Source organism: Aspergillus campestris (genome assembly GCF_002847485.1).
Source record: "Aspergillus campestris IBT 28561 chromosome Unknown P168scaffold_7, whole genome shotgun sequence".
NCBI classification, from domain to species: domain Eukaryota; kingdom Fungi; phylum Ascomycota; class Eurotiomycetes; order Eurotiales; family Aspergillaceae; genus Aspergillus; species Aspergillus campestris.
In genome coordinates this window covers 1164442-1187575 of record NW_020194342.1, presented here as the reverse complement: position 1 = coordinate 1187575, position 23134 = coordinate 1164442, and the positions used below count along the sequence as shown (strand labels likewise).

The window sequence follows — 23134 nt, the reverse complement described above, 5'->3', positions numbered from 1 at the left end:
TATATAGAGTCAGGGGGACTCTGATTTACTGGTATTAAGATTTTATTTTTTCCAGGCTTTACCGAGGAGAGAAAAAGCCCAAAACCCAAATGGATCTTTTAAAACTAAAACTATAAAAATGAAAATAAAAATAAAATAAAAAATAGGAAAAAAGGAGGAGATGCAGGGAGGTGTGTGTGGAGAGGGGGACAGTGACAGCAGAGAAGAGAGTGATGGATCCCCGATGGGACCATTCATGGACCATTCACCAGGCAGCGCAGGCAGGCCAATGCTTGTATGGCCTCTAGTCAAGCGATGTGAAACCGCTAACAGAGGATCCATACCAGACAGAGATATCGCGAGTTTATTTATATAAATTGTATATTGATTTTCGTATTGAGATTGCCTAGCTAGTATCCCTATTATTGATTCATTCTATACTCATTATCTTCTCTTTCTTTCTCCTTTACTCCGCTTCGTACTCCTCTTTTCTACACAACTATTGTTGGATTGATAGACCGATGAACATCGCTAAGTAAGTAGTAGTCAACACAGGCGGACGGGATAGCGCAAGGGATTGGCTGATCCAGGCTCGATTGGCGCCGCGGGACGGCATCCTCAGCGGATCCACCGCCAATCAGGGATGCAGTGCCACGCTGGTCCGAGGATTGCAATATTTGAAAAAGAAAGGAATAATAATGATAATATTAGGAGAGAAATTAAGAAAGAAAGTAAAGAAGAAAAGGAAGAAAAGAAGGAAAAGAAGATGAGATCAATCAAAGTTACTCCGTACAATCCATATTCCATATAACCAGAACAATGTTACAACCAGCCCAAGGTACCGACTGATCAACGCACTGTGGACAACGCTAACCATCCTCCAGAGTATAATTTCCACTCGAATACGTATCCATCCGGTACAGGAAAATGCCCCCAATGAGTCGATCTCATCCACCGCCAGCTGGACCCGTCGAGTCAGGTCCAACGTCAGGCCTCCATCTAGCCCTGGGGCTCTGGTCCCAATGGGGTGGCCAAATCGCACTCGTCAGAGATAGTTACTATCCACATCGACTCCGTACGAGGCGTCTTGTCAGGATTGAGAAGAACGTTGTCACCTTCCGTACCGCCGCAAGCCCTCCGCCCGTAATTGTAATTAATTCCCCGACGGGACCCGGGATTGTGGCGAAGGTTGCGAGACATGGGCAAGACTGAGCCACTCGGACTGTAAATCCAGGAACAGACGTTCAAAATAGAACTCTGATGCTGTAAGGGACGGGGGCGCCGGACGCCGGACGCCGGTTGGGAATCAAGGGACGGTCTGTAAGGTACACTCACACACAGACACGTATGTACATCATACTGCGTCCATGTTTATACTTGACTTCAGCTGATGTCTTCCAGCCTCTCGCTCGCCTTGGTTCCGTTCGGATCTCTCCGCGCTGTAACCAGGGGGGAACAATGGCAAAGGCCTGGAACGGAACCGAGGGTTGACTGCGGTGAGACAGTGGGGAACTCTGTACGGAGTACTCCGTACCCGGTTCTTCATACATTATCCCTCGTTAGGTTATACAAACTTACAAAGGCATTGAAATCAATATCAATCTTGTCCAACTTACCACCCTTCATCCTATAATATAACTGATCAAATGACCAACAATGTGACAGAAACGCATACAATCAAAGAATTAAATGAATGGAATGCCATGGTGGTATCCAATCCATCCCCAACGCCACGCTCCACTCCACAAAAGCCACGCCGTCGGCGCCACCAACCAGACACCAAGGAGGAAAACTTCGATCGGCCCTCCGTGGCTGACGTTTCAGGTTGATTTCCTGTTCCATTGTTGAGCCCCCGCATCGGAGCCTCCTATAAGACGATAGAAATGGACCACTCCCAAGTACCTTAGGTGCCGAACAACCCTTCGAAGGCGGCACTACCTGACCTATCAGCATCCCTGGAGCCTGAATCGGGCTTTTCGCCTCCACAATGATTTGTCCAGTCCGACCGTTAGCTTTGGAGACGGGACCTGAGTTTCTGTCCCGTCATCTCGTTCCTGGATTGTGATTTGTTTGGGTCGTTGGGTTGGTGCGGTCTAGCAGCTGGTTGGCACTCCGTATTTAATTTAGATTATAGTATGGAGTGGTTTTTTCTTATATATCGTGGATATTGGGTAGTATTATCCTACGGAAGTCGTCCGACCAGTTGTGGAAAGTGATCTATCCGCCAGAGAATCGAAAATTTCCGCTAATCTCCAGCGCCCTGTCTGAAAACTTAATAGAAGGGAAGAAGAGTTTTTATCCCTCGTACTCCACATGTAGGAACAATGCACAATGAGGTAATTCCACCTACGAACAGGGTTTGCCCCAATCACCTATCCGCCCGATTGAAAAGATAGGTAAAATTCAACCCACACCGGCGGCTACCCTCGACAGATAGACCGATCGCCCTTGGATAATCGGTGATGCATCGATCGCCACGATCGAATGATATCATCTTCAGTATGTACGGACTACGGAGTAGATAAATTCATGCTCGGTCGAACAGTACCCACAGAACTGTCCAGAAAATGTGATCCACCCGCCGAGAACTTCCAACAAACGGGAACAGCTGAGCCAAGACTTTGGATGGTGCATGTGTTCGTGTTGTGTCTGACGGGTTTCAGAACATGTGTAGGTATCTATGGAGTACATTGTACAGTATGCGCACATTGGTTCTAGACACTTTCAGGCTTGGTTTTCATTGCTTTGGCTCACGGGTAGAGGTGGTATCGTTCATGTGGTGGGAATTGCGGCCGCCTCTCCCCCCAGTGAAGTAAAATATATAGCCGACTCATCAATCCTTTCTCTACATATCTATATCTACTGGCACGGATCGATGGGAATGATCCACTCATTGATAGATCGATAATCCTCGCAAAGTCTATTGAATAACAATTTGTACGGTATATCAAAACTCTATACGGAGTATAATAAACATTCATAGGGTATATATATGTCAGCTGACACGTCTACTTTCTACAGTTCCATTTAATTAATACTGCCAACACATTGAACAATCTATATTACCCATTTCAAATCAAATGCATACCACAGATAGTCTATTACATCTCTCGACCGAGTCTATATACACCATAATTCCAAGTTCGATACCACCATAAACATCGCTACCTACCCACGGAAACCCACGGAGTAGCTGTAGCCTATAAGCAGTCAAAAGCCACATGTATCCAGACCTAGACCTAGGCCCACTAGTCAGCACATGTACCGAGTAGGGTACGTGCAGTGTACGCCTATCCCATTACAACCCAATCCAGGATTCAGGGTGGCTGGCAGGAGGCTGGCTAAGCACTCACCTGCGTAGTAGCCCGAGGTTCCTGCATCTACTGCTCGAGGCGAGGTACAGTCCCACGCCCACCACCAGCCCTCCCCAACACGTAAGTAAATCTTGTAATCCACAGCATCGAACCACTGCAGGACTGTACAAACCTGCTGGATCCACATACAAAGCCACGCAGAGATATCGCGTCAAGATGTACGTAAGATGCCCCATAAACAGGGCAAGGCAGGTGGATCTTCGGGGCCAAAGGATTTGCCTCAGCAGTCGATCGTCTTCGAGAACGCCACATGGATTGGATATACTGATGCTAATGTACCGAATTTTACGGGGTAGAGATTCATACTCTGGGTAGGAAGTCAACTGTCTTGAGTGGGTTTTATTCTTTTGCTTGAAGAGAGCATTATTCAGTTATGCAAGTATTCGCATTAGTAAGAATTACTTATCCCCGCACTAGTTATCCATCATAAACCCATCCATCAACCACCATAAGGTATCAACAAAAGCCAAAGCCTCTGACGAAAGTAAAGTTAAAACCAGCAAACCCGCGGGAAAAAGACCGTCTGTTCAATTGATAATAGTTGGACTCGAACGCACGACCAAAAAAAAACTAGAGTTGGAACTTGTTTCCTTTTACCCAGTCATTTTGATGTGTTGTTCCATATTGAGCCATCGTGGCCAAAGGCCGATTCTGTGCCCGCTTTTTGGTAAATGTAGGACGACAATGCTGAGTACACTCTAGGTTAATGGGTTTCTTAGCACTAATTGAGACTTTCATTTTGTGTTTCATTTTTTGGATTCTCAAAATAAAAATGAAGAAGTGGTGACTGATTATCTTCATGTACTACTACTACTGTGTTTCTAGAGGTTACATGGCTGCTAATCCACGAGACCCCTTCCATACTCTAGTTCGAAGCGTGCCGAGGGCCCACTTACGCATGCAAGGAGATATATAATAAGCACGCGACTTCTATTTACTTCTCTAAATTGCCGTCTACTACGGAGTATAATACACACGGATGTCTTCTATCGGTACTCGTACAACTCCATACAAAGCACATGAATGGCCAGCCATCCACAGAAACCAAAACAACCCGCTGAAAGCACACCCCTCGCGCCAGGGGTTCACTCGTTGCCGAACGAACGAAGTAACACAATGTCTTGTCACATGGCAGGGTCTGTCCCATCCCATCCATCCCTTGGGGTTAGGTTTTGCGTCAAACATTCGGTTTCGGGTGAGGTGTGGCCTGATGCGTTGCGATTGGTGGGTTTGTAGTAGGTAGGTCGTTAAGATGGATCGCGTTTGGTTTCAGACTGTTTCTACCTAGCCGTGGATTTGAGGGGCGCGGTTCGAGGGTGTCTTTGAGGGAGTCGAGCGAGTCGAGTCGCTGGTTGGGATTGGAATGGGCGGTTAGCCTTGTGGTTTGGACTGTCGCGTGGTGATGAAGTGAGGATATTGGTGATGATTTGGTGGTTCGAGTTTGTAGATGTCGCACGTGGAAACTTCATCCTGGGCTGTTGCTGAAACATCTGCGCTGTGTCTTTGGTATCGGGTAGCACAGTCACTACTAGTGGATCCGCTGCTGTCAGGTAGTCGAGTCGAGTCCGGCGCCAATCTAAACATCAACACCAAGGCGTACACCAGTGAGGTACCAAATCACCTCTTCCCCTTCTTCTTCCCTTTATCCTGACCAGCACCACCACCACCCGTCTCCACATTGAACCCCCCCTTAACCAACGCATCACGCCCAGCAGCATTAATAATGCGAAACCGATCCGGCCCCAGATGAATCCCACCATACCACCGCGTAACGACAACCACCACATCCCACACATCCATCAGCTGCATCAGATGCAGCAGCCGTCCCCCAGCAGCCGCCTCCCCGTCGTCGTCGAAATCCTGCACGACCATCACCTCGCCGGCATCACCCTTGCCGCCCGCCCGCGTCTCCTTCACACGCCACGCGCTGATATTATGCGTCGCGGCGGCGACTTTCTTCTCTGTCGCTAGTAGGTGGTCGATGCAGGACTGGGCGTGCGCCCCGCTGTGGACGCGGGCTGCGCGCGCCACGAAGACGGACTTCTTCTCCGATATTATGTCTGAGAGGGTCCATTGGGGTGGGGGGTGGTTTTCGTTGAGTGCTTCTTCTTCGTCCCTTTGCCCTTGTTCCTCATCCTCCTCTTGTCCTTGTTGTTCGTCGTGGTTATTGGTATTGTCCGCGGCGACGTCCTCGCCAATGCGCAATTCCCGGAAGGCATCACTAGCCTCGCTAATAAGGTCGAAGAGGCAGACGGCTCCCGGGTGGTGCACGCGAGCGAGCACGTCGTGTAGCGCGTCGACGGCGAGTTGGCCTTGGCCGCGGGCGGCGGTCGATGCGGTGCCGAGGATGCGCGGCGCGGTGTCGGGGTATGTGGTGTCGCAGGCGAGGAGGAAGGATAGGTGGGGGTGGTCGGGGAGTTGGAGGCGGAGGGTTGTCGCGGTGGGTTGTTGATCTGTAGTGGAGGTGGTGGTTGGGAGGAGGGTGTCGGGGTCGTAGATGGCGTTTATGGCTTCAATTTCTTCGGCGAGGTCATTGTTTTCCGACATCTTGGTGGTTGATTCTAGTAGTGTCAGTAGTGGGTGTTGTTGGGATTGAATGAATGAATGGATTGAATTGTGGATGTTGCTGTTGCGCTTCGGGTGGAAAAATTTTCGGTCGCTGTCGCTATCCGATTTCACTGAGTTGACATCCACCCTTGAGTAATGATTGTCTAGTTTAATGTTATGATGTACATGAGAAAATCGTCAAAGTACGACTACCATGTCCACATTCCCCTCACTGTCACGTGAGCCTTTCTATGTCGCATTTGATAATGGCCACTCGACATTGTATTCAATAATAGTACGATAACCCGGATCTGGAAATATGACAGTTGATACCATATCCACTTCCAATGGCTTTTCTATTTTGCTCATCTGGCCTCTAATGTCTATTATTCACTAATATATACCAATCACACGCTCAAATTTGCGTTCTGCTGTCACTGGCTTGGGTTCTCAGCGAAGAGGCCCTGTTCAATCTATCAACCTATGCATGCTGATTCAGGTGGATGATAGATAAATCTAGTATCTGCCTGATCGAGTCGATCCAGTCTGTTTGCATAGTTAATCCAATGTCCCTCCAACCTCCACATACTGCACGTCAAGTTATACAGGTGACTACGCTGTGTGGCACAATGCCAAACAGGTCTTGTGCTGACCTAGGACGCTATATCTCATGTTGGTACTATCAAAGCTTGAACACGGATGGACAAGATATGGATCAGGATTAGAATTTGGATCCCCAGCTCTCCAGCCAATGTCCAGCTCTCCTCGACGAGCTCTGGTCTGGCGTTCCTCGAACCATGGCTTCACATCAATCAGATGCTTCTTCCACCACACCCCGTCTTCGCCACCCAACTCTATCCTGATATTACGTCTCCAGTCCTGTGACGACCCCTCAAGCATGATTGCCACCATAGCAGTATCCTTCGTATATATCGCGCGGACATCTACTAGATCTTTCTAACTGAATAACCCTACATCTTCATACCCACTACAAACAGACAAACAGAAAGCAGAATGTTCCAGGCACTCATCGCTCGCTCCAGACAGCAGGTCATCAACCTGATAAACAGACTCCAACCGGTACGTCTCTCCTAGGGTCCCTCTCAATCCCTAACCCAAACCAAACCAAACCAACAAAAACAGCCCCCAGACAGACGCCGACCCACCTCTGGCCACATCCCCGTCTCCTCGCTGCGCTACCAGCTACCCGTGTGGGTGACGGCCGGCGGAGGCATGTATGCGACGCTGCACGGGGTGTATCTGATGATGCGGGCGTTCCGGAATTTGAGATACATTAAGTAGGGATTAGCAAATTGGATTGGCGTTTGGTTTGTCTTGTGATTTTCATACTTGAATAGTAATCTTGGTTAAACCAATTGAGGAGAGGATTTTTGTGGCGAGGGGTGAACCGGGGTTGAAGACGCCATGCGCTCGCTCTCAGGGTCTGGATTCAGCTCCGCATAGGAAGGTTTGTGGGGTAGAGTTGCTCAGCGGCGAAGTATGTTGCATGGTGACGTCAATACGATCGTCTTGTACTTCCGTAGGATCGTCGTATATAGATAGCTGGGAGCAGCTAGCTCTGCTGGGTTAGCTCTATCAAACAAATACTGAATAAGAAATCAAAAGGAAAAGACAGATATCGATATTGGTATAACTGCGAAAATGATGTCGAGAACCCCCCTCGCAAGGGGATTCAAACCACCCACTCCCTATACATCCCTCCTCCTCCGAACATACACAGCGCCCTCCATGCCCCGACCAGACCCCCCCATCAATAACGGGCCTCTCTTCGGCAATCGTCCATTCAACCGTCACACTTCTCTCAACCAATCCCCAAGACTATCAAGACAGCATCTTCCCAAACAACCCCCACCCCCTCCCACCCCCCAATCAACACAAACAACACAATCCCAACCAACCCCCACCCAATCTGGCACACCGCCCCCCTATCAAGCACCCCCGAACCCACCCTCCTAAACCTCGTCTTCGACAGACAAGCGCTCCACCCCTCCCCGGCCGAAACCGCCCAATTCGGCACCGACGACCAAGTAGCCCAGCACCCCTCCTCCTTCGACCCGAGCATCACCGCCCCAGAGCGGGAATTCCTCGTGCTAGACGAGGAGTGTCGCGTGGGCGGCGAGGCCGACCCGCTACTTGTTAGTCCTGCGAATCGCGAGGTCAGCCGGCTGTTGAGTCCGACGGAGCTGGGCAGGGCCGTGCAGGGGGGCGTGAAAACTGGACCGAGTGCGAGGGGGTGGACGAATAAGCATGGGGTTGTTAGGGTTAGGGCGGTTTCGGTTCCTGGGGGGGGGAAGGAGGTGGAGATGGAGATGGGGATGGGGAAGAAGGTGAAGAGGGGGAGGGGGATGAGTGTTGGGGGTGGGAGGGCGCTTGGGGTGGATCGGTATGAGAGGTTGTTGAGGGGGTTGAGGGAGGTGCAGAGGAGGTCGCGGGGTGGGGTTGAGGGTTAAATGGTTCTTTCCTTTCTTTTGTGAGTGTTTTGATAGGGGGTTATGGCGTTGATGCTTATGGCGTTTGTGTGGGTTTGTTGGTGTTATATCCGGGGATATGGATATGATATGGATATGGGATATGAAATGAGGTGGATAGATAGATATGGACGGATAATACGGACCAGGAAATGTATCAAGAACAGAATGCTCACGAATCACGAAATACCAATCAACCCAACAATCAATCAATTAACATCCTCCAACCCCTCCAAATCCTTCACCTGCCAAAAAGCCCTCATCCCATCCGTCACCCTCCTCGTAACACCCCCCACCTCCTCAGCCGGCATAGCCGCAAAACACAATCTAAAGAACGACGCCGCCTTCCCCACCACTGCCTCATCCGGCGCAAACATCGCCCCCGGACCCAGCAAGCACAGATACGGCTCACGCGTGAGCATCACCCACAGCGCACGGGCGAGCCGCGCCTCCGCATACTCCCCATGCAAGGGGTGGGTCTCCAGACGCACGCGGAGCCACACGAACATGCCGCCTGCGGGCCGTGTGAACTCGTACATGGGGGTGCGCTCGATACATTCCCATTCGTTATCCTCCTCGGTGTCGGTGTCGGCGTTGTCGTTGATGTCGACGCTTAGTATGTGTTGCCCTTCTTCTAAGGCTGTGCACATGTCTTGCATTCGGCGCTTGTAGCCTTCGCGTAGGCCCTCGAGCCAACGTACCCAGCCGTCCATGTGCCAGCCGCTACTGCTGTTGGTACTACCCGACTGCTGCCCCAAGATCAACTCCGCGACCATCGCCTGCGTGAACCCCGACGGCTGCTGCGTCGTCGTCTCCGTGATGCGCGTCAGACGCTCGATGACAGCCGGCTGCGCTGTGATCCATCCGAGGCGGCAGCCGGGGGCGATCGTCTTGGAGAAGGTGTCGAGGCGGACGACGCGGCCGTCTGTGTCGAGGGAGAGGTACGACGGGGTGAGCGAGTCTAGGAAGGGGTACCCGGATGAGGTGCGTGGGTGTGGGTGTTTGGGTGGGGGGTTGTCGTACTGCAGGTTCCAGTAGGGGTCGTCTTCGATTAGGATGATGTCGTATTTCTGGCAGATGGCGTAGAGTTCTTGTCTGCGCGGGATGGACTGGGTGCTTCCTGTGGGGTTTTGGCCGATTCTGTCGATGTTAGATATGATATATCTATGTTAGATGAGGGCGGTCATATGTCCTGACATGCCCTAGACAGGATTGCATCCTTCTCCCTCAAGACACAAAAGCGAAAAGAGATAGAAACATACGTAATGGTATACAGCAAATGCGGTCTCCTCCCCCTCCGCTCATCCCAATGCGCCAACACATCAGCCAATCCACCCTTCCCATGCGGCTTCAATCCCTGCGCGTCCAGCGCCACAGGAACAACATTGAGACCATGAGGCTTCACCTCCTGGATGGCATTCATGTAGACGAACTCCTCGCAGAGGAGACCCTGACGGCGCGAGACAGGGTCCCGACCAGGAACCCAGGGTTCCGTAAACAGATTGATAGCCTTGGAGAAGCCGTCGGTGGAGCCGCAGGTGAGAATGGTGTCGGGCCCGTCGGCGTAGGGGACGTGCGGATGGAGGTGGTCGCGGGTGAAGCGGCGGACGAATGAGGCCATTGGGGGGAGGCCCTCTGCTGTGCCATATTGGAGGGCGGATGCGAGGTCGATCTTGTGCTGGGGGTCGGGGGTGGTGCTTTCTTTGGGGATGAGAATGCGGTTGGTGGGTTGGGTGGTGGAGGAGGAGGTGGTGGTGTTGGTGGCGGTGGGGAAGCGCTGGGGACGGGCGGCTTTGGCTTCGAGGGTGTCGTAGGGGAAGTAGGAGGCGTCTGGGAGGCCTGTGTTTTTTTTTTATTAGGATGAATTGGCTAGATCTAACAGAAGATAAGGTGGATGGGAGTGATACCGCCGGCTAGGTTGGCAATGCCTGGAATGAAGAAGTACTTGTATAGGTCTTTGATGTTGCTGGGTTCGCGACGTTTGGCCGTCACGGAGAAATGATGGGAGAGGTCTTTAGGGGGTGATAGAGACATGATGATATCAATTCCGATCGTATTCTATCCTATCTCGCTCTGCGATTGATATTGTATCATTGATTCTTTGTGAAGGGAGAAGCTAGACATAAATACACCAAGACCGTCAAGATAACGGCGTTGATGTTGCTTGATAAGCATCAGTCTGGTTTGGACCTAGTCTAGTTTCAGGATCATCCACATCATTGGCAGTTGGACTTCGCCTGATCCGAAGTCTTTAGTGGAGACCGGAGGGGCCGAATGGACGAGGCTGACATGGCATCCATGGTTCGTTATCCATTTCGGTCATGGAGTTGTAGCAACCACCTGTAATTGATGGATTGATGGACTTGAGAGGCGAGAAGATCCATACTATCGCCATTATTCTAGCCAACTAGGTAAGTAGTAACTACCTATTCTCTACTCTGCACTACGATGATAATCTCCGAGCCCTAACGCGTCGTTAGTCAGGACCGTTAGATGAGGATCATCCATATGATGTCAGTCCAATTCTAGCCTCACGATCACCCATCCGGGGACCCCACTGATATCTATTAGAGTATCATCCAGTATTGTCTATCTAGGTATTCTTTCTAAAGAATCAGGACTATACATCTATATGTCTATACTTAGATATAGGGGATATAGGTACCTCAGAACAGACGGTCAGGAACGATGACATAAGCAGCGGTGATTGGCCACCACCGCCACCTGCCGATCTGTTCCGGTGACTCCAGTTCTTTCGCTTTCACTTCTGCCTTCATCTTCATCTTCTCTTCTTCTCTTCTCTCTTTCTATCCTCACATCCGATCTCTCTTTTATCCCCCCCTCGCTATCGTTATTCTTCATTGTCTCCGGTTCGATCGTTTCTTATGTCCTTGTCGTCGGTCCGTTTCGTCTGTTCGTCCGCCGCTTGTTAAGGTCCCTCTCTCCCCATCTCTCGTTCGACAACGTCTCTCCATACTCGTCTTCGTTTCGTCGTGTCCATCTCGTTCTCAAACCCGATCATATCGTCACCGATTCGTCTATTGAAGACGCAATATCGTCCACAGCATGTTTGGTGAAGGTCCCGAGGATGGCGCTCGGGTTTACATCCCACCGTTGTTGGATGACGAGACTCGCTCCACCGATGCCGACACCGAGCATCTCCTCCGTCCAGATGATGAAGCCGGTCACTATCTCCCAGTATGGCTGACGGAGTCGTCCAAGTCTTTCCGGTGGGGCTGGGTTCCCCTCCCCATCCGAAAGGCCGGTCGAGCCACCGCCAACTGGGTCAAGGGCCCCGATCCCCCGCATGATCTGCTCTTGAAACCCTTGCTCCCCCGCCTGCAGGAGATGCCCGTTCGTCTGCTCGACCGATTCTGTCCCAAACGCAAGCACAAGACCATGTTACTGTGTCTGCTCTATCTGGTGTGGTTCTTGCCTTGGACCATCATCCTGCTACACTCGCGGTCCGGGGGTCATATCGAGGGCTATGGAACGCCCCAGACCCTGTCCTGTTCGACGAGTTTCTGGTATGCAGCATATCATCTTGCTCCCCTTTCACATATCTATCCATATTGACCCAACAACAGGGAATCCGGCAACGAGTGCGGACTCAACGGAAATGACTGTCGACCCTTTTCCGCCGCTTCCATCCCCTTCCGGTGTCCCGCCAACTGCCGAGACGCCAAGCTGGGCGAGTTCTATACCGTGGGCAACCAGACCTACAGCTACCAGGGTCTCGTTGTCGGCGGACCCGAGCCGGGTTCCGAGGAACCTGGGGTCTATCGGGCCGACAGTTTTGTCTGTCAGGCCGCTATCCACGCTGGCGTCATCACGAACCGCGTTGGCGGATGTGGCGTGATTAAGCTCGATGGGGCTGCGCACTCGTTCCCCGCCTCGGAGCGCAACGACATCAAGTCTGTCGGCTTCCCGTCCACCTTCCCCAAGTCGTTCAGCTTCGTGTCGCTCTCCGATTCGCAGGAGACCTGCCCGCAGGATCCCCGCTGGCCGCTGCTGGGCATCACCGTCGGGGCCGTCGCGGCCCTGTGGTTCTTCTGCACCTCGCCTGCCGTTCTCTTCTTCAGCACGTTCTTCATGATCTTCTGCCAGACCGGTCTGGTGTCGGACCCGCCGTCGTATCCTATGCTGGCCGACCTGGTGTCGACTCTACTGTCGCGCCTGCTGCCGGCGTCGTTCGTGGCCTACGTGCTGTACAAGTACTGCGCGCGGCCGCTCCTGACCCCGCTGTCGGATCCCAGCTACCAGCTGACCAAGGCCTTCCTCTACGTCCCGCCCATCTTCATCGGGGCCTTGAACAATTATACCTTCGCGCGCCTGATCCCGCTCGAGCGTCTAACCCCCTACGACATTCAGCAGCAGCCCGGGGCCAAGCTTGCGCTGGCGCTGGTGATCCCGACCGTGGTCACCATCATCCTGAGCCAGGCCTGGCAGATCCGCCAGGGTGGCGTGATGCCGCACTACCTCAAGATTTACGGCACGATGGCCCTGATCTTGCTGATCCTGCTCCCGCTGCCGGGCCTCCGCCTGCGCATCCACCACTACATCCTCGCCATCCTGCTGATGCCCGGCACCGCCATCCCCACGCGCCCGTCACTGATCTATCAGGGTCTGCTGCTGGGCCTCTTCATCAACGGCATCGCCCGATGGGGCTTCGCCTCGATCATCGAGACGCCCGCCGCGCTGGGCGAGCTGGCCCCGGGCGCGGGTGGGGCGCACGGCTGGTGGGGCAGCACGTACCCCAACGTCACGGACGCGTCCGTCAATATCACACTGCCTAACCCGGGCTCCCACGAGGCCTTCCACGGCAACGGCAACATCACCTTCACCCTGTGGGAGACGGAACGGATGGGCGAGTTGGGCGTCGACGGGGTGTCCGTCCTGGTCAACGACGTCGAGCGCTGGCGCGGCTACGTGGACGAGGACCCAGAGGGCGAGTTCACCTGGCACCGACACGGCCACAGCGGCCTGGAGCTGCAGCATCAGTCTGTGATTGAGAGTGAATATGAGCTGGACGAGGCCGATCTGGAGTCTGACGATGACGATGACGATGACCTAAAACCCGACGTCCTGTTCTTCCGCTTCGCCTTCTTGCGGGGCGCCGAGGCCGGCAAGTACAGCGGGGCTGGGGTGTGGCTGCAGGAAGGAGAGTGGATATCACCGCCGTCCCCGTAAATCTTTTTCCTTTTCTTCTTTGTTATATATGTCTTGTGTTTAGACCGGCATACAGCTTGGGTGGTCCCGGACGTGTTGGCCGGGTGGATGGAGGTTAGGTTAGGCTAGGTTAGGTTCGGTTAGGTGTTCGGTGGAGGCGTTTCTTGAATGGATTGATTGAATATGAATTTTTACTATATCAGACACTCGGTATACGCGTAATAGGCCGGTCACGTAGACTGGACCTGGAAATCACCAACAGATCTTACCTACCATCAAGGTTATTCAATTACTGATAATCATATCTTACATGATCAGAGCAACCCAATGTCTACAATCACACCATTACATACAATCAGCCAAACTATCTGCCGTGCAGATTCCCTTGGCTGTAATACATAGCCTGCTGAATTAGATCATTCGTCTTCACTTGTATGTAACTTGTAGAATAATCCATATTATCATGCAAGTTCAACAAGGTTTCACCATTTCATTGATCCGTGAACATATACATACGTTCCACAGTGACTGTATATCAGGATAACTGCTCGAGATACACAAGTAGATAGCTATCTATCTATCTATCTATATATCCATGGACCTAGAGATACAGGCATATCCACAGACATATGTTGTGGAACCAAAGAGAAGCTTGATATCAATACTGGGATGAGTGGTATCGGATAGGTGTTTCCGATCGACATGATATCAAGATTAAGGAGGATAAGGTCATGGATAGCACGTACCTCTATACTACGTAGTTGCAACCGTAGTCGTTCCAGTGGGACCAGAAAGGAGCAGGAGTAACAGCAGGTAGTAAACCCAGATAACCCACCCCAGAAGAGGGGGGGGGGAAGAAATATCATCACCACATTGACGGCCAACCACTCCGCCAACAAAAACACCCCCGTGGTAATCCAGTGGGGGCAGTAACATATTCATCCCACGAGAGTCGGAATACGCGGTGAGCTGTTCTTCAAGCACTCAATATAATAATGATGCTTGGGTGGTTCTCATCTAGTATGAGGGAAGGTACATCCTACATACTACTTTCTGCCTTGTATAGTCCGTACAAAATGGCGATAATAAATGATGATACAACGGAGACAGCTCCTACCATCTATTCTATTTTGCCCACTAGTTACTTTTCATGATTACTGTAGATCAGGCCAGAATCGAGGGACTACGTCATGTTCTCGTTGATTGTTTTGTATAGGGAGGGCTCTCGGACAAGCCGTTGTACCTACCTAGGTATCTGTTGTCCATTTATTTAGGGATCTTCTTATCTCACACCTAATTACTACCTACCTATATACTAGGTGGATACCAATAGAACAAATCCACCAACCCTATACAAGAAAAATGAACATCTACAGTTGATATCCCCATGAAAAAGAACAATCCATCCTCCCTACTCACACACACACCCAAACCCAAACCCAAACCCAACTAAACAATCTAGTCGTTAGTGTCTCCTTCTAGTGTCTACCCCTCCCTAGTCCTCCTAGTCCAACTCCAACGCAACTCACCTCCAACTCCGCGAACAGACCGACGATCCTAATCCCCCTCCCTCCATTACCCCTTTCTTTCTGTCTTCCCCGCGGGATAGTACTACCAACTTAAGCTTATTTGCCCCTGTCCCTATCTGAGACAGATCGGCATACTTACAGGACCCAGGTAGCAGAAGGATAGATACTGTTACTCAGTGGGGAGCAGTAGCATGTATATTGCACATTGTAATGAGTACAGTATGGATGGAGAAATGATCTCGTGATGATTGAATTGCATAATATAATCTAGATAGTATACCTATCTAACTATCTAACTCCAGAATAACGATAAACGAGATTTTTTGCAACGACAGTGCTGAATATGGTAATGAAAACGAGAATACCAATAATGATAACAGTAAGGAAAGAGAGAGAGAGAGAGAGAGTATTGCGGACGGACGACCAGCGACGGCAACAATAAATAAAAGAAAAAGGAAAAGGAAAAGAATCCATACAATCTGGTACATACACCCCCCAGACCATAGTTAATTGGCTATAAAATCTAACAGGACCCCCCCCAAACCGCGTTCTCATCTGGAAGAAAGAGAAAAAAAAAAAAGGACAAAAAAGAATAAATAAGACGATCATGTCTTACGCTTCGACCCATCTCGTCAAGGACAAGCACAATGACAAGGGCAATGACAAGGAGAAGAGGGAAAATTGTGACATTTACATCCATTTGAAATTCGAAATATAAAATGAGAAGAAAAATTGACAGTAAGATAAGATAGTGAAGGTATCCTGGGGGCTAAAAAAGTATCATCCATGAATGGGAGCCCGCGCTCGGCTCGGGGAGGGGGATAAAAAAAAAGGTAATGTGACAAAAAAAGTTATAGATGAGAAACACGGAATGGGCGTGTGTCGCTTGGGAAGAATGATATATGCGTGCAAAGCCATTACTTTTTCTAGATATAAGTGAATGGCGCCCAAAGAGTGTCCGATGTTGAGAATCCCGCTTCGTCGCTCATCTTCACCCATCAGTCATCAGTGGGCCATTGACGGGGTGAACCGTTTAGTGGGCACGGGCACGGTGGCCGTGGGCGTGACGGCGGCGGTGGGCGTGAGCAGGGGGCTCGGTCGCCATCGTGACCTCGGTGGAGACGACGGTCGTGGCGGTCGTCAGGGTGGTCGAGACGGTCTTCATGTCGCCGGTCTGAGTGCCCACGGTGCTGCCCTTGTCGTCGACCAGGATCACAACCTCCTGCTCGACGAAGACGATCTCCTGGGTGATGGGGCCCTCGATCAAGGAGGTGACGGGGGTGGGAGTCCAGGTCGGGGTCGTGGTGGTGCTCGTGGTCGGCTCCTCGGTGGTGCTCGGGGTCGGGGTCTCGGTCGGGGTCTCAGTGGTGCTGGGGGCGGGAGGGGGAGTCGTAGTGGAAGAGGCGGACGTGGTCGAGCTCTCAGCGAACATACCGCCGAGGTCGGGAAGAGAGATGCTGGGGAGGCCGGGGAGGGTGGGGAGAGCGGGCGAGGAGGTGGACGCGGCGGAGGAGGAAGTGGGCGTGGCGTACTTGATGGGGAAGGCCTCCTCGGGTCCGTACTCGATGAGGATCTTGTTGGGCAGGCCGCCCGAGCACTTCTCGACTTCCTCGTCCTTCAGGAGGTCGGGGATGTCAAAGGTGCAGAGCTTCTGTTCGATTTCGGACTGGAGCTCGAAGACGGGGCAGTCTTCGACCTCGCCGGACGGGTTGGTGCACTGCTCGACGGCCGCCTCCAGAACATCCTGCTCCCAGCCCTGGATGAAGTCGCCGTGATAGCCGAATCCGGTGGGGTCACCGTGGGACAGGACGAACTCGCCCTCCTTGTGGCGGAAGGCGTAGGTATCCCAGATGGTCTCGAAGAAGAGCGACACGACGCGAGTCTCAAAGCCCTCGGGGCAGGTTCCGTCCATGACCTGCGAAGGATAGGCCATGTGGGAGCGGTGGTCATCGGTGTCGACGTCCTTCCCGTTCCAGCACGAAGGGAACATCAGCTCGATGCGGATACCATCTTTGCAGTTCTCGTCGAGGAAGGTCTTGTTGGGCATGAAGTGGCGTCCAAGCGACGGTTCCGCGTCGGATTCGTAGTTGAGGCAGTTGAACCCGAGCGCCTTCGCGGACAGGGCGTCCTGGGAGCCCTGCTTGCCGGTCCACTCGGACTTGGGGGGGTCAGGCACGGGCCAGGGGAAGTCGCGCTTGAAGGGGTTACCGGCGATCATGCGGAAGCCCTCAGGGAAGGCCTTCACGCCCTCGCCGTACAGGAGGTAGTAGCTGCGATTCAATGAGCACGAGGCCATGGCCACGAAGGAGGAAAGAAGAACACTTACGCAAGCATGCCTCCCACCTCATCCACCAACTCGGCGTCGCCATCTTCGTCCACGAAGTAAAGCGCGGGAGCCCAGTACGCGGACTTGTCCTGCTTGACCTCGCAGGAGGTACAGTCGGCGGCCTTCAGGACGTCGGCATCGGAAGACATGGAGAAAGCTATCGGAAATCAGCATCAAGAGCAAATTTCAGGCGCGCGGGGTTCAAACTTACCGCCAGATCCATGGACGGAGTGAACGTGGTAGGAGGGCTCGCCCGGGTCCATCAGAGGATCGATACGGGCCAAACCGCTCCGGCCACGACAGGGAAGACGCCAGAACGCATCAGCAACGCTGGAGAAGGCGGCCAGGCATGTCACCAGGCCGACATCGAGCCGCATCGCACGAGGCATGGTGGTAATCGGGCGTCAATAAAGATCAGAAATGAGTGACAATAGTGGGTTCCAAAAGGAGTGTCGTCTTAACGAGCGAATCTGTTGACTACAAGCATCACCAGGCGCGGTAAGTAAGAATTCCCATGGAGAAAATGACGAGCGACCAGTGAAAGAAACCAAAGGAGTGTATGGATAATGGGGATGTCAAGAAGTAATGGTGGGATCGATCTTGCTATTCCCCCAGACGTGATCGGGCCGTGGGGCTTCGAGTGTTGGTATAAGAACGTCGATTCGATCGCAAGAATGAGATCATAACAACAACAACAATAATGACAAAGCACCATGGACAGAAAGCGAGGCGTCCAGGGGTCTGGCCAGCATGATCTTTGAACTTCTGGCTCACATAGGTGGCTCGGTCTCAAGCAAGGGGGGTATCTCCTTGCATACGGTAGGGCATCCCGCCACCACATTTCACACGAGGTCCTGGCATCTGGAAGGGACAGGAAGAAGGTCGACAAGGGGAGGAGAACAGGATGGAATTGGGTGGAGGATAGTATAGAAGGACTACAACTGCAAAGAAATCATGAACGTACCCTTCGTTTCGAAGTTGGGCAAGGGATTGTCTGCGTGCCGATCAATACCTGTGTACGCCACGACAAGAACCGAGGAATGAGGAATACCGTAGAAGTCAGAAGTCTTCTCGCGAGGAATTCAATGTCTCTCCGGAAAGCAAGAATCGGTTCCTCGAAGGTTACGCTGAGCGAGGAATGGGGAGAAAGGGCCCTCAGTAACGAAAGAAGGGTCAAACAAAGTGGTAAACGAAGGACTGTAAAGGAAGGACTGGAAGGAGGGAAAGAAGGACAGGGAAGCAACTCGCAGGATACAATCCCAAAAGCAGAGAAGAAAAAAGGGTTAAAAAAAAAGGGAACCAAAAATAAAGAGTGGAAAGACGTCAACGCCGTCTAATAACGATGGGGTGGAATGGGGAAGGAGAGAGAAAGTCGGCTCCTAAACCAACGGATGATAATTAAAAAAGAGGAGCCCGCGACGAGCTTCCAAGATGATGGACTACGCAGGAACCAGTCCGCTAGAATCAGAGGCCCAATTACCGAGGGGCATCCGATAAAAAATCAGGTCCCAAACCTTTTCAGGGTCGACACTCTTTTTCCCCTTTCTGCATTAGGTGGTGCTAAAGAGGAACCTATTTTGTCGAGCACCAACCCCCAGAGGCCAATCCCCTTGAGCAGTGGCATGCGACCAGACTATTGGCCTTGGTTTTCTTAATTTCTCATGACAATCATCCGAACCGAACTCTGCACCATGGAGATGTAGCGATAAGTAGTATGATCTGCTCGTCAAGGTGGAATTAGTTATCAGGACAGTGGGGGCGTAAGAGCCGGGCGCCACCGCGCGGGGGTTTGGAACCAGAACGGTTGAACCCCTTTTCCCCTATCACAAAGTTGAATTAATCTCCGTAAAATAACAGGGTGATAAACGAGGATGCCTCGTGCGACAGCCATGGCGGGAGAAGAGGGAGGTTCCCCATTTCTCATTTGAAGCCAAGAGGGGCAGTGTGCGACCGGGTTCCATGGCGGCCCCACTCTATCCCAGACTTGGAGACTACTGATCTCCAGGGGTAAGGGCGGTCAGACTGAGCGTTGGAAGATTTAAGACTGGAAGTCCCCAAATCAGGGTGTTGGCAGACTATGCGTGGATGATTTATGGGTCTCAGGGGAAGTCTTCACAGTACTCCGTACAATGGTGTGAAAAGGGGAAACTTCCACCATAAACGGGGAAAGCAGGGAAAACCCCCCGCCAAAAAAAGTAGAAGAAATAAAACAAGTTAAAAAATAAAAAAAAAGAAGAAGAAGCGGGCCTCTCGACGCCAGATGGAGCAAATCATCGGCTGTGCCTGAGTTAGGTCGGACGCCAAGGGAGTTGGGTCAGGGTTAGTGCAGACTGGTGCGGTATGCAGCTGCGAGTGACGAGCCACAGCGACCTCATACGGGGGTCACGGATCCCTGAAGGAGTCCCAATCGTGACATCACGCCCGGTGATAGACACAGGGGCGGCTGGTCGACTTTAAATCCGAGGTCCTATCGCGTGGGTTGGAAAGGGCTGAATCCTTGCGATCGAAAGGAATCCATCCCAGGCGAACGGGTTCAACCCTTGGTTGACTGACTCCTGGTCAGATGACTGGGGGATCGGCTCACCCGATGTCCCAAACTTGACTCACTAATGATGATAGTAACGATTAGGATGGACCCAGCAGAGAAGGAGGAAGGGAAAAGGGAGTTTCAGATAGGCTGGGACGAACTGTGGACACTGGACGGTTGACCGACGGCAGGGATCCAGGCTTCAGGTCATGATGAACTTTTACAGGGTATTAGATTCTAGGGATTGAAGAAAAAATATATACAAGAAGAGATAAATTAAAAATTTGAACCATCAGATCGGAGTGAAACGACAAGAAGAATGATGGAAAGACGGATAAGAAAGTGAGTCCGTTGATGTTGGTGATTTTAAGACGCTAGACCCGATCGAGACACAAGGTCAGCAACCTCAGATCAAGCCAAAGTAACCTCAATCTCTCATGGCTGCAACTAGCGCCCAGAATGGAGCAATAATCGAATGCGATTGTTCCCATCGAGTGATCAATATGGAACAGATTTCGATTCCTGCAGCGTACACAGCCATCTCGAATTCTGCCAAGTCAATTCTAATCGACACAAATATATTGTTGTCACATCTCCACAACAATCAATATATACGCCACCAAACACAACAATGGAAGATTCTGCAACCGTTTCGGTGCAACAGTAGTATGACTAGTATCACCATCACGAGATTTAGCCCTTCCTGGCGGCGACATGAAACGATCCGGATCTGAAACCATTCGCCCCTAAAATAGATTGTTCGTGATCAACTAGGTAGAGCGATTTCGAGATCTGACATGTACGGAAAGTGGACCACTCCGAGCCCCGCTGATGGTCTCAGCAATAGGCATCAGTATTTCGATTTGTGGGCTCTGGGATGATAAGAGACAGACTGGATAGGCTGTTCATGCTTGACAAGTGACCAGGAGAGTCATTGATCAAGGATCTGATAGATCTGATCATGAAAGACTGATCCTATCATGAAGACTAATGACTCGCACAATTGAAACATTTGGAATATCTAGATACGAGAGTGGAGCACAATGTGCCCTAATACCTGGAATTAACTGACCTCTCTGGGGAATCACTTGAGCCCAAATACTCAGCTATCTCACTGATATACCCTATAAAACCAAGTCAAGCCCACTGCAAATCAATCAATATCTGCGCCAACAACCAAACCATCCAATCCAGCAACGCGACTCCAAACTTACCCACAATATGGGCAAGACAGATGAGAACAGTCAATATATTGGTGAAACTGACAACCCTAATGACTCAGCCAAGAGTTGCAAAATAACTGCAAGTTTGCAAGAAACATGAAGAGCCGAAACAGCAATCTATGCGGGAAAATACTACAAGTCAGCTGATGCTGGCCGATTGCATGCCTCTCAATTTCAGGGGGTATAGCTAACCATACCAGACCAAACACTGCAACCATCCGCGACAACGGATGACTTGCAGCCTGGGGCCGTCTTTAAGCTACGTACCTCAACGCCCAACATAATCACTCACCTCTCCCCACGCCAACATCCCACTTGAAATGTGAGACACCTACGGTAAAAGAGAACGCCTCACACTAACCGCTTCACATACAATGGCAACCCCTCCAAAGTAGAACTTGAGTGCGGTATCACTTATCATTAGAGCAAAACACGAGGTATCCAGAACTATCCCACCGGGTGTATCCGACGATAAGCAATGTCCTGCGATGACAGAATCTTCTACTTATCTTCTGGTCCCCTTTACAACCGGTCAGTGCCCGGGGTTGAATCGCGTGTAGGTTAGTAGTTTTGTGTTGCCTGTGAATAGGAGGATGGTTAGGGTTAGTTAAGTCTGGCGGACGGAAGCGTGCATTTGCCGTTAAAGAGGTGTCTGAGCGGAGAGTGAGACTGGTAGACAGAAGAAAAGTAACTCCTCGATAGTACTATACTATGTACCGTTGAAACATAACCACATACGCGATGATCGAGACAACCACGGATGTATGCAAAGTCAGATCGAAGAAGAGAAAAGAGAGTAAGAGTTCTCAAAACGTCCAAAAGATGCCAAACTTAACCGTTGGAAAGTCAGCGTAGGACAGATCTGCGTCAAGTCATCAACCAGCGTAGTCAGTGCGCATACCACGACATAATAAAGACGAAACGAAACGTCCGTCACCAGCTACCCAGACACGATCGTCCCGAGTATCTATCCCTCTATCCGTCTCCCGAGCCAATACCGACGGCGGGGTCATCGCAGCCAAGACGGCCCGCCATCTGATTAGTGAGGCGGGGGGGGGGTGTACGAAACCCGTCCGTGCTGTCTGTGCTAGGCACTCTCGGAAGATCAACATCAGATCGCTCAGGAACTCATTGTGAAAGTATATGACTGCATGTTGAGATCGAGTCATGGTGGCGGGTCATGGCCATGTGACACGGCGTGGCAATAAGCGAAACCATTTCGCGACCCGATCATGCTAAGCGGTTTCCGCCACTCCGCCGCAAAGCACACCTTAGGACTCGGCCGAGGAAACGGCTATGGAGGTATGGGGGATACCCCGTGACGAGGGAACCGCCTGGCGGCATGGGCGGAATGTAAAATGGGAGGTAGCCTCATAGGAAAGAAGTAAATTGATACCAGATAATCTGTCAATTGCATGTTCATGATCCACGAGAATGAGCCTCTTGATCGACAGCGTTGGATATCTGCATATTAGGCCAAACCCCATGTGACCTGACCTGGCTATGCCGTTTCGGGTTATCAGATCCATTTCGGCCGATCGGCCAACCGCACAGTCTGTCAGCATTGGGAGAGTCGGAATTGAAATCTGCAGCTGGTCTGGTGGTCAGAAGGGATTGATTGCTGGGGCTGAATTGATTGCTGGCGTGGAAACAGGGGATAGATTAGGGTTAGTTTAGCCGTGCATTATACTCGGTAGACATATTGTACAGATAGTTATAAAGATAGTACGGATACATGGAATGATATACGGGGAGGTATCGGGGGTAACCGCGGAGATATTGCCCCACCAGGCGTCCATCACATGAGAAGCAGTATTTTCTTTACTATTCTATTAGTATTTGAGACGTTTCAATGGAGACATCAGCCCCGTGACTTCGGAGGACAGGAAGACCGGTGAATGGGTCCACTTGGAATGTATTCTATCATGCTGATGAGATACACTAGAATGACCATGATTTCACCGGCTGTGT

The 23134-nt window shown here is 51.4% G+C and overlaps 7 protein-coding genes across 7 annotated transcripts; 2 read left to right on the top strand and 5 right to left on the bottom strand.

Moving 5' to 3' along the window:
- Positions 1-4582: 4582 nt before the first annotated feature.
- Positions 4583-6089, bottom strand: P168DRAFT_290955 (IMPACT family protein). Its single transcript, XM_024837324.1, has one exon. The coding sequence runs from the start codon at positions 5898-5900 to the stop codon at positions 4971-4973; it is 930 nt and encodes a 309-aa protein (XP_024692435.1). The 5' UTR covers positions 5901-6089; the 3' UTR covers positions 4583-4970.
- An 825-nt stretch (positions 6090-6914) lies between these two features.
- On the top strand, positions 6915-8371 carry P168DRAFT_319300 (uncharacterized protein; the record flags this gene model as incomplete). The annotated part of the gene is made up of 3 exons (XM_024840261.1): positions 6915-6980; positions 7044-7198; positions 7855-8371. The coding sequence occupies 3 exons, from the start codon at positions 6915-6917 to the stop codon at positions 8369-8371; spliced, it is 738 nt and encodes a 245-aa protein (XP_024692434.1).
- P168DRAFT_254588 (putative aromatic amino acid aminotransferase) lies at positions 8340-10440 on the bottom strand. Its single transcript, XM_024834417.1, has 3 exons — positions 10297-10440; positions 9652-10228; positions 8340-9529 (listed from the first exon to the last, which is right to left on the bottom strand). The coding sequence occupies exons 1-3, from the start codon at positions 10421-10423 to the stop codon at positions 8599-8601; spliced, it is 1635 nt and encodes a 544-aa protein (XP_024692433.1). The 5' UTR covers positions 10424-10440; the 3' UTR covers positions 8340-8598.
- Positions 10441-11455: 1015 nt separating this feature from the next.
- On the top strand, positions 11456-13579 carry P168DRAFT_237779 (LCCL domain-containing protein; the record flags this gene model as incomplete). Its single annotated transcript, XM_024833570.1, has 2 exons — positions 11456-11916; positions 11977-13579. 2 exons carry the CDS (start codon positions 11456-11458, stop codon positions 13577-13579), a joined length of 2064 nt encoding a protein of 687 aa, XP_024692432.1.
- Positions 13580-15329: 1750 nt separating this feature from the next.
- Positions 15330-15861, bottom strand: P168DRAFT_170277 (uncharacterized protein). Its single transcript, XM_024832886.1, has one exon. It carries the CDS (start codon positions 15694-15696, stop codon positions 15376-15378), a length of 321 nt encoding a protein of 106 aa, XP_024692431.1. The 5' UTR covers positions 15697-15861; the 3' UTR covers positions 15330-15375.
- Positions 15633-18066, bottom strand: P168DRAFT_327872 (DUF1996 domain-containing protein). Its single transcript, XM_024841289.1, has 3 exons — positions 17625-18066; positions 17414-17570; positions 15633-17357 (listed from the first exon to the last, which is right to left on the bottom strand). Exons 1-3 carry the CDS (start codon positions 17800-17802, stop codon positions 16121-16123), a joined length of 1572 nt encoding a protein of 523 aa, XP_024692430.1. The 5' UTR covers positions 17803-18066; the 3' UTR covers positions 15633-16120.
- A 3411-nt stretch (positions 18067-21477) lies between these two features.
- P168DRAFT_170365 (uncharacterized protein) lies at positions 21478-22499 on the bottom strand. The gene is made up of 3 exons (XM_024832887.1): positions 22065-22499; positions 21874-21993; positions 21478-21815 (listed from the first exon to the last, which is right to left on the bottom strand). The coding sequence occupies exons 1-3, from the start codon at positions 22330-22332 to the stop codon at positions 21574-21576; spliced, it is 630 nt and encodes a 209-aa protein (XP_024692429.1). The 5' UTR covers positions 22333-22499; the 3' UTR covers positions 21478-21573.
- Between the last annotated feature and the right edge of the window lie 635 nt (positions 22500-23134).